General features: G+C 47.0%; 2 protein-coding genes across 9 annotated transcripts in view; one reads left to right on the top strand and one right to left on the bottom strand.

The window, feature by feature from the left end:
- MSI1 (musashi RNA binding protein 1) overlaps positions 1-13,589 on the bottom strand; it is a 74,029-nt gene extending 60,440 nt beyond the window's left edge. For 2 of the 8 annotated variants that reach the window (XM_064392333.1, XM_064392337.1), the window contains exons 1-4: positions 13,308-13,327; positions 6,740-6,859; positions 6,236-6,361; positions 2-41 (exon numbers count right to left, since the gene is read on the bottom strand). Coding sequence is in view for 2 of the 8 variants with exons in the window: in XM_064392336.1 (XP_064248406.1) it covers positions 2-41; positions 6,740-6,825 (126 nt within the window). In the remaining 6 variants the exon portion in view is untranslated. Of the gene's footprint in view, position 1; positions 42-6,235; positions 6,362-6,739; positions 6,860-13,307 lie in introns of those variants that run through there. The other 6 variants (XM_064392334.1, XM_064392338.1, XM_064392336.1 and 3 more) reach the window with 5 other exon arrangements.
- Positions 13,590-13,751: 162 nt separating this feature from the next.
- Positions 13,752-15,224, top strand: LOC135282830 (cytochrome c oxidase subunit 6A1, mitochondrial). The gene is made up of 3 exons (XM_064392988.1): positions 13,752-13,917; positions 14,024-14,163; positions 14,959-15,224. The coding sequence occupies exons 1-3, from the start codon at positions 13,812-13,814 to the stop codon at positions 15,037-15,039; spliced, it is 327 nt and encodes a 108-aa protein (XP_064249058.1). The 5' UTR covers positions 13,752-13,811; the 3' UTR covers positions 15,040-15,224.
- Positions 15,225-15,317: the final 93 nt, after the last annotated feature.

Genomic DNA, 15,317 nt, shown 5'->3' with positions numbered 1-15,317 from the left:
CTGTTGTTAAGTTATTGTCTTGAGGGCTTGAATACTCGGCACTAAGAAGGGAAGAAGAAAAAAGCTTAAAAAATCAGCAAAAAAAAGCAGTACTTGGAACTTATATTAAGACACATTTGTTTTTCAACTGGAATTTTATGTCAGTTTATTTAAAGCTGAGTCCTGTAAATGCAGCATGCCTTGCCTTCCTTGGGTGCAACCATGGGGTCTCCTCCCCCTGTTTTTACAAATCCTCAGTGAGTACTGTGTCACTTCTCTGCCTTTGAGGGTCTCTCTCATCTTTTAACATTGGTGTGCAAGTACATAAGCCAAAAGAGGTAAAGAACTAGGCATACATAACTTCCAGGGGCTACCTGTCTCTGCACGGCACCCTCAGGCATAGGGAGTGCCCAGCAGCCCCTGAGATGCACCACCTCTGCAGCAGCACAGAGGGGAGCAGTCCCAGCTCTCTACAGGGACCGTTCAGGGTGACTTTTGTGGCTCTCCTCGGAGCTCTGTCCAGCCCTGGCTTCCACGTTGACCTGCTTGAGTTACTAACCAGTTTCTCTGGTTTCCAGCAAGTCATACACGGCCAGAACCAGCCCACATGGCTTGAAACCTCTTTCCCATCCGTGCCATGGTCCTCCTCACTCTCCACAGCCATCAACAGAGTTGCTCAGGGTGAAGTGGCTGCCTGCCCTCTATTTCTCATTTCTTGTGGGCAGTTTATTATGTACAGCCATTCTTTTGAAGATTTTGCTCTCCCATACCGGGATTTATTCCATAAGCCTCACACCCTCCCTGGACATGTGCCTCGTATGCCACCTTCCCAAGCTGCTCAGCTCCCCTGGCAGTGTCTGGGGCACGTGCATGCCCTCAAGCAGGCTGTGTATGTGTTGCTGTGATAGCAGCATTTTCCTCTTCAGAAATCCCTTATTCTTTCTTACAATAGCATTTTAATGCCCCATCTACCTCCACTCCCTGAGTAAATGGGTTCTCTAAATGTCAGTGTCAGTGCTCCTGTGCATGCTTACATTGCTCCTCTAGCAGAGCACCCTTAACTCCCTCCTATCAGGGATTCTTTTTTCCTTCGAACTTCGGGTACAAGCCCTGTATTGATCTGGTGACAGATCTTTCTGTGTGCTCACATAACTTTTCTAGAACAATAGACAGAGATAAGATAAAGGTATTGGTATGCAAGAGCTATCACCCAGTTGCTTCACACCTTCAAGTGCAGTGGTACTTAAATCACTGCCCCTTCACAATTCTCCTTTTTTGATTTCCTAATATTTCCACAAATGAGTGGTGTTCTCTCTCACGGTAATGATAGAAAGTCACTGAAAATTTTGTAATTGATCAGATGAAGAATTTAGAAGTCATCCTACACCATGAAGTCAGAGAGAAGCAATAACCAGATGAGCACACAGCCTCACAAGTTTAGCCTTAGACATAATGAAAATCAAAGGCAAACTTTCATCATTCAAACACTGAACTGAATCACAGTGCAATAATGTTCAGTTGGTCTTGGGAAAAAGAAGGTTTATGTGAGGTTTTCTTGGTGACATCCCAAGTGATTTCCAAATCTCAAAATAAAAGGAAAGAAAGATGGATACATGGTTTGTATTAATCCCAACCTCCAGGCTGAAATATGGTACTACACTGAAAAAAAAAAAAAGGAAAAAAAAAAAGAGGAATTGTTCAGCATCTATTAAACTCCAGTGACTCTGAAGAACACCTTCCCTGTTCCTTAGCACAAATGTTTTTCTAGCTTTCAGAATGCAGAAAGGGTTCTAAAAATCAAGCTGGGTTTCTGAGCATCAACAGAGGTGCCATTTCTACACTGCAGCTTTGAAAATATGATTAAAGCCTGAAGCACAATGCTGTGCTCCATGGGACATATCTGACCCACACGCTGCCTTTTCAACTCTCTGCGTTTTCTAAATCATGTACATTATGAGTGAATAGGAAGAAAACGTGTAAACAAGAACAGAAAAGGTCATTGCGAGTTCATTAATTCTGATCACTTAATAAGCTGTAAATTGAAGTGCATGAATTCCATTCTTTTGAACACCAGGATAAATTTGAAGAATCTCTATTGACTTAATTTACGCTGATATGCATTAGAATAGTTTCTGGCACATTCAGAATCAAAATAATTATTACAGCAACATTCAGGACCAGAAGGCACCCAGCTCCCATGTAGTAAATAAATGAGGGACAGACTTACAAAAGCAAAGAATTCACCAACTTAAAAACCAAAAAATCTTAATTCTTTTTAAAGGTGGTGCAGAGGCACGACCGTGGGGGTTGTGAAATTTAGGGCTGCAGGACTGGCCCTAAGAAGCAGAGTGACACTTTGCACCTAACTAATGAGAACACTGTGTTGTGCAAAAGAGCTACTACTGTCCTCTGTGCCCGCTTCTCACAGAAGACAAAGGTGAACTGTACACAAGGAGGCAGAAATGCTTGAATAACTTTGTCACGCCAATAATCAGAGTGGTACTGACACATTTCAGAGCTTTTTGCTTGCAGATCCCCTCAGAGGTCATGAGGACTCCAGAAGGATACCTTCCTATGCTAAGACAAACATTGTTTTTGAATTCTTTACTCCGTGGTTAGGATGCTGTCCAAGAAATCTTACACTAGCTTTCAAGAAAACAAAACACTTGGCTGCTTCTAGGGACTAAAAGGCATCCTCAGTATCTTTCTGAACACCTTAAATGTCTAAAATAGTGACAGGTAAAAGCATGATGGTGGGAGAAACCAGCTGAGAAAAGTCTTAAACACATTTAATATAAATCACTGGGGCTGCTCGGCTGCAATACCACGAAGTTTCCTCTGCCTTCTGCTGTTGGTTTGTCTGCAAGAAAGTCCCACGAAGGCAGATGTAAAGCGATGCCCTTGAAACACGCGTCTGTGACTGCCTGGGAGCGATCCAGCGGCGCGTCCGGCGAGCTCCTCCTGCCGGCTGCTCTCCCGGCACCCGGGCTCGTGCTGACACCTGAATTTCGCTTCGGCTTTTCAGGTAGCTGAAGGGAGGCAAAGCTAATGCCACATCTTCCTTATTGTCATAGCAATAATGTCTCTCGTATCACTGCCCATCCTCTCCAGGAATCTCAGACACACAGAGGTGCTGTGGTCTGTGGCAGGAGCTGGGCAGAGCAGCAGCTGCAGAGGAGCCTGGGGAGCCTGAGGAGCCAAGGTGAGCAGGGCTGGCAGCGAGGACAGCAGGGACCTCGGGTAAAGGGGCACACAGACACAGTGACCAGCAAGAGCAGAGCAGGTCTGGTGACAGTGACCACATATAGCCAGGAGATCAGTGAGCCCACAGGGATGTGTCAGGTCTGAAGAGAAGCCAGGAAGTCAAGTCAGGATCAGCCACAGCCAGGTCCACAGTCAGGCAAAAACAGCCTTTTTGCCCACCCCAAATGAGGACTGAGGACAAGGGCAGCTCTGTGCCATGGCTCCCAATGGAACTGGGGAGGCCCCAGCTGGCTTCTCCCAGCTCTTTGGCAGACAGCTCTTCTCACAGCATTCTGATCCCAGATTACATTCTACTGTATCATGACAGACTTCAAATCCAAGCAGCCAAACCTGTAGGACAGGGGTAGGAGGTTGCAGAATCAGCTGGTGCACTCAGGGCCCTGTCAGCACACTGCCCAGCACAGCCAGGGGAGAACATAAAAATTATTCCAGGTGCAGAAAAGGAACCTGAGTACAAATATGCCACAGAGGTTAGCAGTGTGCAAGACAGACAATCTGTATTTCAACTGTTTCAGGGTCTGGTAAGGAATTACCTTTTGCAGGGCACTGTATGTGTGCTTGTGTTTTGCCAGTCTGTTGGAAAATCCTTCTTTCTAGGCCAAAATAAAGAAAACTGCCACTGAGATGTAATGACAAAGCCCTTCCACGTCTTTAGCTTATAACTTAAACCAGAAGAAATGCAAATGTAAACTAATCCTGGTTTCCTATTTAAAAAAGCCACTCACACCATATATTTCTCTGTGAAATTTCAGTTGTTCAGCTCTTTGGTGAAACTGTGTCCCAAAAGAACACAGACAAGACACACTGGTACCCCATTTCCTGTCTCCTCACAGGTGACATCTGCCATGGCCCTGTACTGGCAGGTCTGGTAGGTATCTGCATCAGTCCAAACTCCCAACCTTGCCTGCATGGAGAGATGAAACTTCCTGAGGCAGCAAAACCCAAGTGGCAGATAACAATGTCTTGTTCAGTCTTCAAAAAGACAACTTCTTGAAGCAATAAGGAAAGACTAACCTTTTGGAAAAGGGTGTCTATGATTATCTTATTGAGTTACACCGGGAAAAATCAAAGACAGACAGAGAGGCGAAGGGAAAAAATGTGAGGTGAGCATCCCAAAAGTGTTCCCAGCTGCCCTGACACTGATACACTGCTCAGATAAAGACAGTCTGCCCTGTAAAGTTTACATGGATACAATAGAAATCAATGATTTACTGAAAAAAGAACATTTTTAATCAATATTGATTAAAAAACCTTCCAAATTATGTAAAATATTTGGGGGAAAAGCCACATTTATGAAGAGAAAACCACAGTTTTGCTGAGGTGGCCACAGATATATTGTGTCTCCTTCCATATAGAGCACTGAAAGTATACAGGACTGTTACTAAATGTGCCTTCTCTGCCAAGTAATTGTATTCTCGTACTTTTTATTTCCAGTGTGAAAACTCTAATGAAATATTTTAAACCAAAGCCGTTTCCTTGGAGCTGCCTTTGACCTTCTTTTCCTTCTCTCTCAGCCAAATCTCCCTGCCAGGATGAATTCAGACCTAATGTCTGCTCCTCCCACCAGGCTTTTGGATATGTGACAATATCCTAGTCACTGGGAGCTGTGCCTGCTGGTGTCCATTGTCTTGTGTCCAGTTTGGGAGAGGGCTTTTAAGGAAAAGCCCAGAATTAAATTTATGAAGAGTCCAATGATTTACAGGAATGACCAATCCTGTACCCAAAACTTGTGAGTCCTTACTAACTCACAAGGCACCAGCATAGGAATGGTTCAGGGCGCAGGAAAAAGCTATTGAAAGTTTAAAAAACAAAACAAATAAACAAAACCAAATTTGAAATGAGGGTCCCATCTAAAAATACTACAAGCCTGTGCATCAGCTAGAGGTGTGGTAGTGGGACTGCTTACCAAGCTGCTGTGGAGAGCCTGTTACACTCCTGACAGGCACCAAAACCAGGTTACACACAGCCCAGACAGAGCTGCTGGCTGTGCTCTGTGGAATGCATCTGTCCCAGCAGTTTGGTGACAGGCACAGCACAGACATGCAGCCTGATCACAGCCACTGCTGAATACAGCCAGGCCACTACATGATGACACTGAGGTCCCAGGGCAGTGACAGGACATAATGAAGGGTCCAAGAAAGGTGGGTGCTGCTCAGAATGGAAATGCCAGGTAAAAGAGGAGCTTTTTTTGCTCTGTGGCACAGGGGACACAGACCTGCAGCCAGGTGTAGCAAAGTGCAGCTGATGCAAGGCTCTGATAATTCACCAGTGCTGTTGATGGTATGGTTGGACACTACCAGAGGGAAACCACATCACATGCCTTATTTACAATCAGTCCAAATCTGTAGGAACATTATCTGTATCATCTGTGCCTCACTTTGTGTGCTGTCATCTATACTGACTGCCCTATATAGTTTTGGTACATGAACAAATCCATACCTTGGGAAAAAGTAAAACTGCTTTCTCTGTTAAATCTCTTGTAATCACACCAACAACCACAAAACCTTTGCAGATAACTATCCAATTTCCACATTAAATCAGTATGTTACTTGACAAACTTCCATTTAAAGACCAAGTACCTGCTAGGAATTCACAACTAGGCTTGAGCCCTTTGTCTACGAACTCTTAACTTTTCTTCTTCAGCCCCCTGTTCCCCTTTCCATCTCTGTTCTGCAATTTGCCAGCCTCCTTTATGTCTCAGTTATGTCTGCACAATGTGAGGCAGGCAGACCCATGTGCCCACAAACAGAAAAGCTCCTCCAGCTCACAATAACTCAGCAGGCTTCTGCAATTTTCAGAGCCTGCACTACTGTGTGCCCATATCTGCTGTCAAATTACTGCCTGGACACAGGCTCCACAGCTAACCTCAGCCTTACCCCAAACATGAAATTGTCTCTGAGACCTCAGGAACATTCATCTTGTCCTACAGCTCTTCCTACATAAAGTGGTGCAAACCCAGCTGATGCTTCTAGGAAATAAAGAACAAGCTTACCCCTCCAAAGATGTGTTATGATTTTATGGCCCCTTTCTGCAACCTGCTGAGAGTGGATGTGCTCCATATCATACATTTAAAACACATCAACACAGATTTGAAGGGTGTACAGTTCTTCTGAGGTTTCTAAAGGAAAATAGAGATGAAAGCCATAAAAAACAACCCTTCACACAGAGCAGAGGTTGAGAAGTAGAATTTAAACATAAGTTCATGTTTCCCTTTATTGTAAGTTCTGGCAGTCCAAGACTGTTCTAACTTCTGGCTGCTTGTCATGGCTGTAACATGACAGCAGTGAGGGAAAACCCTGAGTACACTGACTCCAACCTTAGCTGCCTTCCCTTAAAACACTCACCTTGCCCTACTCTATTTGAAGCTGAAAAAGACAATGATAATGATAGGAAGCTGCTCCTAGAGCTCCAACAAAAGAGACAGTTATTTTCATGTCTTGCCTCACTGCAAATACCTGTACATAGGAAAGATGACATGCACAGATCACACACAAACCTGTAATCGAGGCAAGTCAGGATGTTATTGACTGTAATTGCTGTTGTCTGTCTCGACCTTCTCCTCGAGGTGTCTCCACCTCCCATTACAATGTCACAGCTAAAGGAGTTCCCCGGTGGTCTGCAAAGAAGCAAAACAGCAAATGGCAAGAGGGAATTGACGTTGTTTATATAACATTAAAATTAATTCTAAATCAACAATTCAGAGAAAGTAACGTTGCATAAAAGTAGACTAAAAGAGATTTCACCGACAGACAGTGCTAACAGTGATATTTTATATATATAAAGTATCCTGTACCCCAAATCCTCATGATCTTACAAAAAAACCCCCAAAAACCCAACAAACCAAAACACTACCTTTCTTAGTGTTTTGCAGAACAAGTGAGGCATAGGCATTCATAGGGCTTTGCAGAGTAACTGAAAATTTACAACCAGAATGAAGAACAGAACTCAGGCTTGTTAATCCATTAGTCAGTTATGTGCATTATTTTAAAGCAGCTCTTGGATTTACTCATTTTAGTGCAGGTTGGGTAAAAAGGAGCACTAAAGCAGAAATATACATGTGTTCTACATCTTAAACCAAGACTTTGCTCTTGGAAAGGCAATAAGGATACCCTGCAGCCCCAGGTTTTTCTATGCAGCCATAAAACCTTCATCCTCTTGAGTGTGCTGGCAGCCAGGATAACGCCCAATCCATGTTCTTTACCCAGTGCATGCTGCAGGAGGGAAAGATAACAAAGGTTGTTTAATGGAGACAGGACTCCATCAGGGAAGTCCTTTTGGGCCCCATTTCCATCAGGTCATAAAAGGAACAGCCTGGACCCACATGCTGGGCTCTGCTAAGGCTGCTCCGGGCTGCAGCTCTTCATTTGCAAAAGAAATGACCCATTCATTTCCCTCTGACCTCTGCAGACACTTCGGACTGCTGACCTCATTCTACCAATGGCTCCCACCACTGTGAGCCAGCATCTTCAAACAGGTGCTCCCAGACAAACCCCTCTGCCTTCCCAGGCAAGATGAACTAAGACAGCTCCAAGAATCCTGACTCGAGGCTCCCAGGAGGCTATTTGTGCAAGGGCTGGGAATGTTCAGCCCTCAATACATTTATTTCCTGTTCAGAAAAGCAGAGGCCATATATGAAAAGGAGGTACAGATGAGAAGGTGTAAATTTTGACAAGTGAAGTTAAAACATGTAAGTGCACACTCACATGCTTGTATGAGTCTGCACTTGACAACACAGATTTCTTCCCTGCAACTGCTGACAGCTCCACTTTCTGTTAGTGTGTGGTGGCCCCAGCAGGTCCCGAAGTTCCTCCAGACAACTCAGTGTCTTGTGACTGGCAGTTCTCACCTCTGCAGTAGGTTTCCAGACTCAGTTTTCTGACCAGAGATGAAAGGTGACAATTCTACTTCAGCAGAGGAATCCCCGTGCTTGCATTGCATCCCAGGAAAAAGACACATCTCTTCAGACACACCCATTTACCTTGGCATTCACAGCCTTATTACCAAGAGTATCACAATACATATTGACTTTTGTTCTTAACAGCCCGATTCCAAAAAGATTACTCCATTCCACAGCTAAGGATACAAAGAGCCCCATTCGGGGCTGAACTGGGAATTCGGTGCTCGTTTCAAGTTCAAATTCAGAATCCTGCTCACTGGAGTAATCTGGGCAGCATTTTTCTACTTGGCAGAGAAGTGTGAGTTTTCAGGTCTGAAAGAATACTGAAGAAGGAGTCACAGATACATGTATCACAGACTAATATGATTTGTCAATAAAAGTAGCATAAAACCAAAGCAAGCTAGGTCAGCTCTTCAGTTGGTCTCCAAAGATCACCCAATTATTAGAGTGAGCATAACCATATTTAATAAGTAAGCTGTTTTGGAAGCTGAACTGTTTGTTCCGAGTGCCACACAGATAGCTCTTGCTACTGGCAGAAGAGGCCTGTGAATCAGAGCCCGAAGTCTGATGCAAGAGAAATTTGGGCGTCTCAAGCTGATTTCCCCAGCAGAGAACAACCCTATTAGTTTGAGAAAGTCCCCTGCCTGCTTTCTCTCTGAGTAATTAAGAGTGAAATCCTCCTCTCAGTGACCCCAATGCTCTCAGCCTAGGCTGATTTACACATGAAAGGAACCCTCTGAGGGGCTTTCTCTCTTTCACATTCACAGCCAGGCAGGACCTATAAATAAAACCTTTCTGAAAACAGGAGCTTTCAAAAAGGTCTGTGTATGTGCACAAACGTGTATGAGAGAAAGGGAATGGCTGTGTGCACTCGAGGATGTGTGTTTGCATGCGTATGTGAGGTGGGTGAGAAGAATGTGCACTCACACCCCAGCCCTCATGCAAACAAGTGTACTCAGAAAAGCATCTGCACGGATGCGGGAGCGTGCACAGGTGCTGGGGGCACTTACAGGAGCCAGAGGGCACGTCCAGGCTGGCTTCCAGCTAGCACAATTCCAGGGGTTCACCCCAGCCAGCTGAGTCATGCTGAGTTACACACGCAAAACGAGAGCAGATTCAGACCCAGCTGTGCATATGAGCTTGTGGAGCACGAAGCAGTGAAGTAGCTGCAGGACAAACACCAGGGGTTTACACGGCTTCGGCTTTCACATGGGAGGTAGCACAGCATCAGGGCTCAGGGCGTGTGTTCCTACGGTTTTGACAGAAGATGAGATTTTTAAGTGGTCACATCTTCTCAGCTGTCCGGGAGAGAGTGAGTAGTGTTCCATTTTCCAGGGCTGTCATTGTTCAAAAGTAAATTTTAGTTTTCTGGAGCATTAAACCCCTCAAAGTTTGAAAAATAAACGACAAGACAGATGACCTGAAAATGAAGGTCAGCAAATCAAAAGAACTATGACTACCTTTACAGTAGTTATAAAACCAAAAATGCCTAGATATGCATCTGAATTGTCCCTCCCCCACTCTCCTGTTCATCCATGTGTCTACCAAGTCAGGCCAGGATGTCTCCCCTTCCACGAGGCCTATGGAGGACCCTCCATAACTTCAGGAAACTTGGCAGTTGTGTGACCCTGCCCTAATACAAAACAGGTGACACGGAGCTCGGAGCCAAGCCAGGACAGCCCACAGCGTTTCACAAAGCAGCTTCTGCTCTGCGGGTCTTTGGTCTTTTTTTAAGAGAAGACCTGGCTACAACGCGATAATTTCAGAACTGCAAATTATTCTACTCCACTACTCCTGACCAGCTGAATCATTTGCTTTACTGAATCCGTGCCTGTGCCATATGCTAATGCCAGCAATCGGGATGTGGATGTCTTAGAACCACTGCAGCTGCTCCACTGCTTGGTGGGAGAGTCCAGGCTGTGAGAGGGCAGCAGGAGAGGCGCTGCACCCTGACTCCATCACTGCTAATCGCAGCTCTTGGATCGCTCCCCCCGCCCCCCATTCTTATGCAAACATCTAGAAGAAATAGGCATAAAAAAGGGCACAAAACAGGAGACATAAAGAGTGCAAAGCCTCACAGGAGCGCACAAAGCACAAAATGTCTCTTCTGCTCGTTCAAAAGGCTCTTCCCAGCTCCTTGCACTAGGCAGGAGTATGTGAGCAGGGATTCAGAGCTCCCCTCCCACTGAGCTCGCAGCTAAAGCCCTCCCCCAGTTCCCAGGGTCTTCAAATGAAGATTTGCATAGTAGTTCCAGATCATTCCCGAGAGAAGGGACAATGGCTCTCTCAACGCCCTCTTTCCCCCATCCCTCCCTCCCGAAGCTGATAAAGCCCTGCTGAAAAGGGGAACAAAGGATTTACAGATGTCAGAATATTGATTTCTGCCGTTCCAGGACTACACGGAGAAGATGAAGAAAACTTTTGCCCCCAGAAGCTCTGTGGAGTTTGAGACACAGACGCTATCTCTGCAGCACGTTTGTTAACACAGTATCTATGGAGGCAATACTGCTATTCGAGAGGGATGAGCAGGGCCCTGAAAACGCGAAAATGACGGGGATGAGATGACAGCGTGCAGTCCCAGAGAGCGCGTTCGTTGTTGCCGGAGCTGCTGAAGGAGGCGCTTCCAGCGAAAGCAGTTTGCCACCCGGCGGGCCGGGCCGGCACTGCTGCGGGCCGCAGCTCCCTCCGCTCACAGAGTGCCGCTGGTGTCCTGCCCTCCGCCACCCAGCGCTGCAGCTGGGAAATAACAGAAAGGAGGGTGAAAGTTTGAGTCTTCGGCAAGTGGCCTTTGATTCGCGATCAGAGTGCAATGGATTTCCACTAAACTCACTGAATTAGGGCTGTTACCCGAAAGCCAAAGCTTTCCGCTCCCACAACATTTCTGTGCACAGCCCATGTAAACCCCAGCTTGCTTTTGCACCACAACCATTCCTTTTCACTGTGGTGCATCAGCTCTCCTGAACACACCTCCACCAGCTGGCTGCAATCGTTCAAAGTGTCACACGGCAGTGCTGCACGCCCAGCAGCACCCTGGCACTGGGCAGCCCAGCGAGCCCACAGGAGTTCTGGCTGACCTGGCCCTGTCCCACCACTGCTCTGAGACAGCTTTCTCCCTGGGACTGCCAACTGACACTTCACAGACATACATAAATATCTTAGTTTTTTTTCCTGCCTCTCTTTTCAGAGCTACCTCTGTAGCATTTCTGCATTCAAAAAGTTCTTGGGGTGCTGGACCTTTTGTAAAAATGTACCTGATGAAAAATTTATCTAAATGTTGGATTTAGGTCTGGATTTTTAAAGTGATTAGCTGTTTCCTAAATCAAGCTCTAGGCCCTCAGATAGGTCACCTGGGGGAAAAGCTCACCTGAAACCCTTTCTGCAAGGCACAGTAGTGAGTACAAAAGGGTGTCCCATGCCATGGGTCAATAATGCAGACAGAGCTGCAGAGCCAGAGCTGACTGCTCCCTCATTTTGCACACAGCTTTGTAAACACACCTGCTATCAGAACTGCAATCATCACAGTGATAATAACCATCACATACAACTACATCCAAACATTGTTCACAATACTCTTAAAATACCTAGGTTTCTTTCAATACCTGCCTGTCTTCCCTCAGCTAAAGAAATTTTTCTTATGGAATCTTTTGTGTCTCCCAGCAGCCACTGCTAATTTACATTTAAAGACGTGAATCAGATCATTCTAGACTCCTGATGCACCTCATACTGAGATTAATCACAGCTGCTGCTGATGAAGACTGAGGCAGACCCATTTTAAATCAGTGTAAGTCAGACTGTAATGAAGCTGCTCACACCCTCGGGTTCAGGACGGACTCAAGCCCCGTTTCCAGCTGCTCTCCACAAGCCCCTGAGAGCTGCACGGGTGAGCTGCTGGGGCAGCTGTGCTGAGAGGTGCCACTGCTGCCTCCTGCAAAGAGCACTTCCCACACTGTCAGAGGAGTAAAGGTGTCAGGAGAACCTGGGAGAAGCAAACCTTGGCTGCTCTCACCTCCTGCTCAACACTTGCGTGTTGTGTTTTGAGGCTGCTGCAGCAGCACATCTCCCAAACCTGTTTTATTTTAGAATTTTTCCTCATCCTAGACAGATGTTTGCTTAGTTTGCCGATTCTTTGTTTTCTCTTGTTCATAAACATTAGTGTCTGTTGCTTACTTAAAGTTTTTTTGTTTTCATTTTTTTTCCCTACAAACAAGAGTAGTTTTGTTTATATAGCTCTCGCTACAAATTTGCTTCAGGATACAGAACTTAAGTCTTAGTTTCATCACCAAAATATTGTACCAAATAAATCTCAGATCTTGTGTTTCCCCCAAAAATCCACGTGCAAATTCCTTTTAAATTAAAACTCTGATACGTTAGGCATCTCATAAGCCTGAATCCAGAGGATGAAGGTGTGGAAAGGCAAACTCTACCTCCAGAGTGGATTTAGGAGAGCAGGTGAGGGTGCACGTGGCAGGCCCCAGTGGTTTGAGGGCTGTTTTGTACAAAATGCATCATGTCCATGACGACAGAGCACTTGTGCAGGTACACACAGTACCTGGGAATAGCTTCTTTCAGTATGGAAACAAAGCTGTCTTTAAACTATTTATTAAATAAAATAAAATAAAATCATACAAAAGAAATGTACTGGAAGAGGTAATTGTAATTTGAAAAAATAAGAGAAGAACAAAGAAATCAAAGCACTTTTAACAGTTCACAGTGCCCAGATAAAGTAAATAACTGAGCAATATTTTTATGCCCAGGTGTGTTTCACAGCAGCCTTCCAAGGTTCTGGCCCTCTTACCATTCCTTTACACTACACAATAAATTGGACACAAGCCCTGCTCCAGGTGAAAATGGGTAAAGAAATCCTGTTCCCCAGCAGCAAACACATCTCCCACCACCTTACAGCCATGCCAGGGCCCAATAAAGAACTAAAAGATAACCTAGATCTTTGTATTTTTTTTTTCCTGGAGATCTTGTGTTCATTCAAGTGATGTTATTATTTCAGTAGAATCATCCCAGGAATCCATGTAATTAAAAACACATTAGTGGTAACAGAACTGCACCATTTGAGGGCCCCTTTGACCCCCTCATGCCTGGGACATCCCCAGCACTCTCCCTGAGCCCACAGCCCGAGGCCTTTTCACGCCCTGAGCTGCTGATCACTCTCTACCTGGCAGGAGGATGTGGGCAGGTGAGGATCGGCCTCTTCTCCCAGGCAATAGCAACAGGACAGGAGAAATCGGCCTCCAGCTGCACCAGGGGAGGTTAAGGCTGGACATCAGGAGTCATTTCTCCACAGAAAGTGTGACCACACATTGGAACGGGCTGCTCAGGGAGCTGCTGCAGCCACCCTGGAGGTGTTTAAGGAAAGACTGGGCATGGCACTGAGTGGCACGGTCTGGCTGACACGGGAGCGTTCGGTCACAGGACGGACAGGACGCTCGCGGAGGTCACCTCCGGGCTAAGCGAGGCCGTGTCCCGCTCACCGGCCCGGGGTTACTCACGCCCGGGCCCGCTCCGCCCTCAGCCCCAAGATGGCGCCGCCCGCCCTCAGCCCGCCCCGCGCTGACGTCACCGCCCGCCCCTCGCGCGGGGCGGCGCATGCGCGCGGGCGGCGCCGCTCAAGGTCAGGAAGGCGGTTCCGGTTGCGGCCCCGGCGCGCGGACGGGAGGAGATGGCGGCGCTCGCTCGGCTGTCCCGCCTGCGGCTCGGCGCCGCCGCCCCGCGCTCCCCGCCGGCGCGCGGCATGGCGGCGGCCGCGGCACACGAGGAGGGCGGAGGTAACGGGGCTCTGCGGGGCGCGGGCGCGGCGCGCGGGCGGCGCTGCCCTTGAGCGGCGGTGCCCTTCGCCGCGGTCGCGCTGAGCGCTGTCCCGCTGTGCCGCAGCCCGCATGTGGAAGACGCTGACGTTCGTGGTGGCGCTGCCCGGCGTGGCCGTGTGCATGCTCAACTGCTACCTGAAGGCCCAGCACGAGCACCACCGGCCCGAGTTCGTGCCCTACGCCCACCTCCGCATCAGGACCAAGGTACGGCCAGCCCCGCCTCCTCCTCGGCTGCTGTGACACCGGCGCCCGGCTGGTTCTCAGGCACTTTGTCACAGCTCTGAGGTACCCGTGACATTCACAGGCCCTCCCACCCCAGAGTGATCCTCCTGATGGCTGGCTGAAAAGTGTTTCACTCCTAGAAACAAAAAATACAAAAAAACCCCAAAAACAACAACAACAAAAAAACCCCTCTCTCTCTCTTTCTATATATATATATGTATAAATACACTGCTGTACTTAAACTAAGCAGTGGAGATCCCAACTACTCAAAATTGCAGCCCTCATAATTCAGCACAGTGTTTAAATAAGAGCAAAGATGGTGCTGTGTAGAGACTCTGGCTCCCAGCTGAGGGAGAGAGTTTTCCAGCCCTTGCTTCCTGCATCCTGGCAGCCAGCTTGCCCACTTCACCAGCCTGTCAAGCTGTGTGGTCATAGAATCATTTAGGTCAGAAAAGTCTTCTGAGATGGAGCCCAACCTTTGACTCATCTCTGTCAAACAGATCATGGCACTAAGTGCTACATCTAGTCTGTACCTAAACACCTCCAGGGACGGAGACCCCAGCAGCTTGGGCAATTTATCCCAATGTTTAGTAACCCGTTTTTTGTCAATAAATTCCTCCTGATGTCCGGCCTGAACTTTCCAAGGCACAGCTTGAGGCTATTTCCCCTTGTCCTGTCACTAACTGCCTGGGAGAATTGGTGTTTGAGTCTGTGCTGTTCTTGGTTTCAGGTGCTGGTGGGGATTGTTCAGGTTTATTTTCTTTCTTCTTTCAACAGCGTTTCCCCTGGGGTGATGGGAATAAAACTCTGTTTCACAACCCCCACGTTAACCCTCTCCCAACTGGTTATGAAGATTAAAACCAAGATCCTGACAACAGCCAGAACTTTGGCTCTCCCCACCTTGAACCAGAATGTTGAGTGGGAGCCATTTCTGGGTCACAGTTTCAGGAACTCTGTGTTTCTTCTGCGATGGAGCTGCGTGCTGTTGTGGCCCCCGTGTGTGCCTGTGATGGGGTCCTTAAATAAACAACTCTGAACGTGAATTTGGGATTTGACTTGTTTACCTGAATCCTTAGGAGCTTTTTAGTTCAGTGCTGGCATAAATCATTAAGGTTTCCCCCAGGACAGAGGGCAGG

Source organism: Passer domesticus, chromosome 17 (genome assembly GCF_036417665.1).
Source record: "Passer domesticus isolate bPasDom1 chromosome 17, bPasDom1.hap1, whole genome shotgun sequence".
NCBI lineage: Eukaryota > Metazoa > Chordata > Aves > Passeriformes > Passeridae > Passer > Passer domesticus.
The sequence above is the reverse complement of the archived record's forward strand: the minus strand, read 5'-3'. Positions and strand labels throughout refer to the sequence as shown.

Excerpts from the sequence above, each read along its gene's own strand:
- LOC135282830 (XM_064392988.1), top strand. The coding sequence starts at position 13,812 with ATGGCGGCGCTCGCTCGGCTGTCCCGCCTGCGGCTCGGCGCCGCCGCC. Across the intron at positions 13,918-14,023 it reads GGCACACGAGGAGGGCGGAG|CCCGCATGTGGAAGACGCTG; the intron begins GTAACGGGGCTC and ends GCTGTGCCGCAG. Across the intron at positions 14,164-14,958 it reads ACCTCCGCATCAGGACCAAG|CGTTTCCCCTGGGGTGATGG; the intron begins GTACGGCCAGCC and ends TTCTTTCAACAG.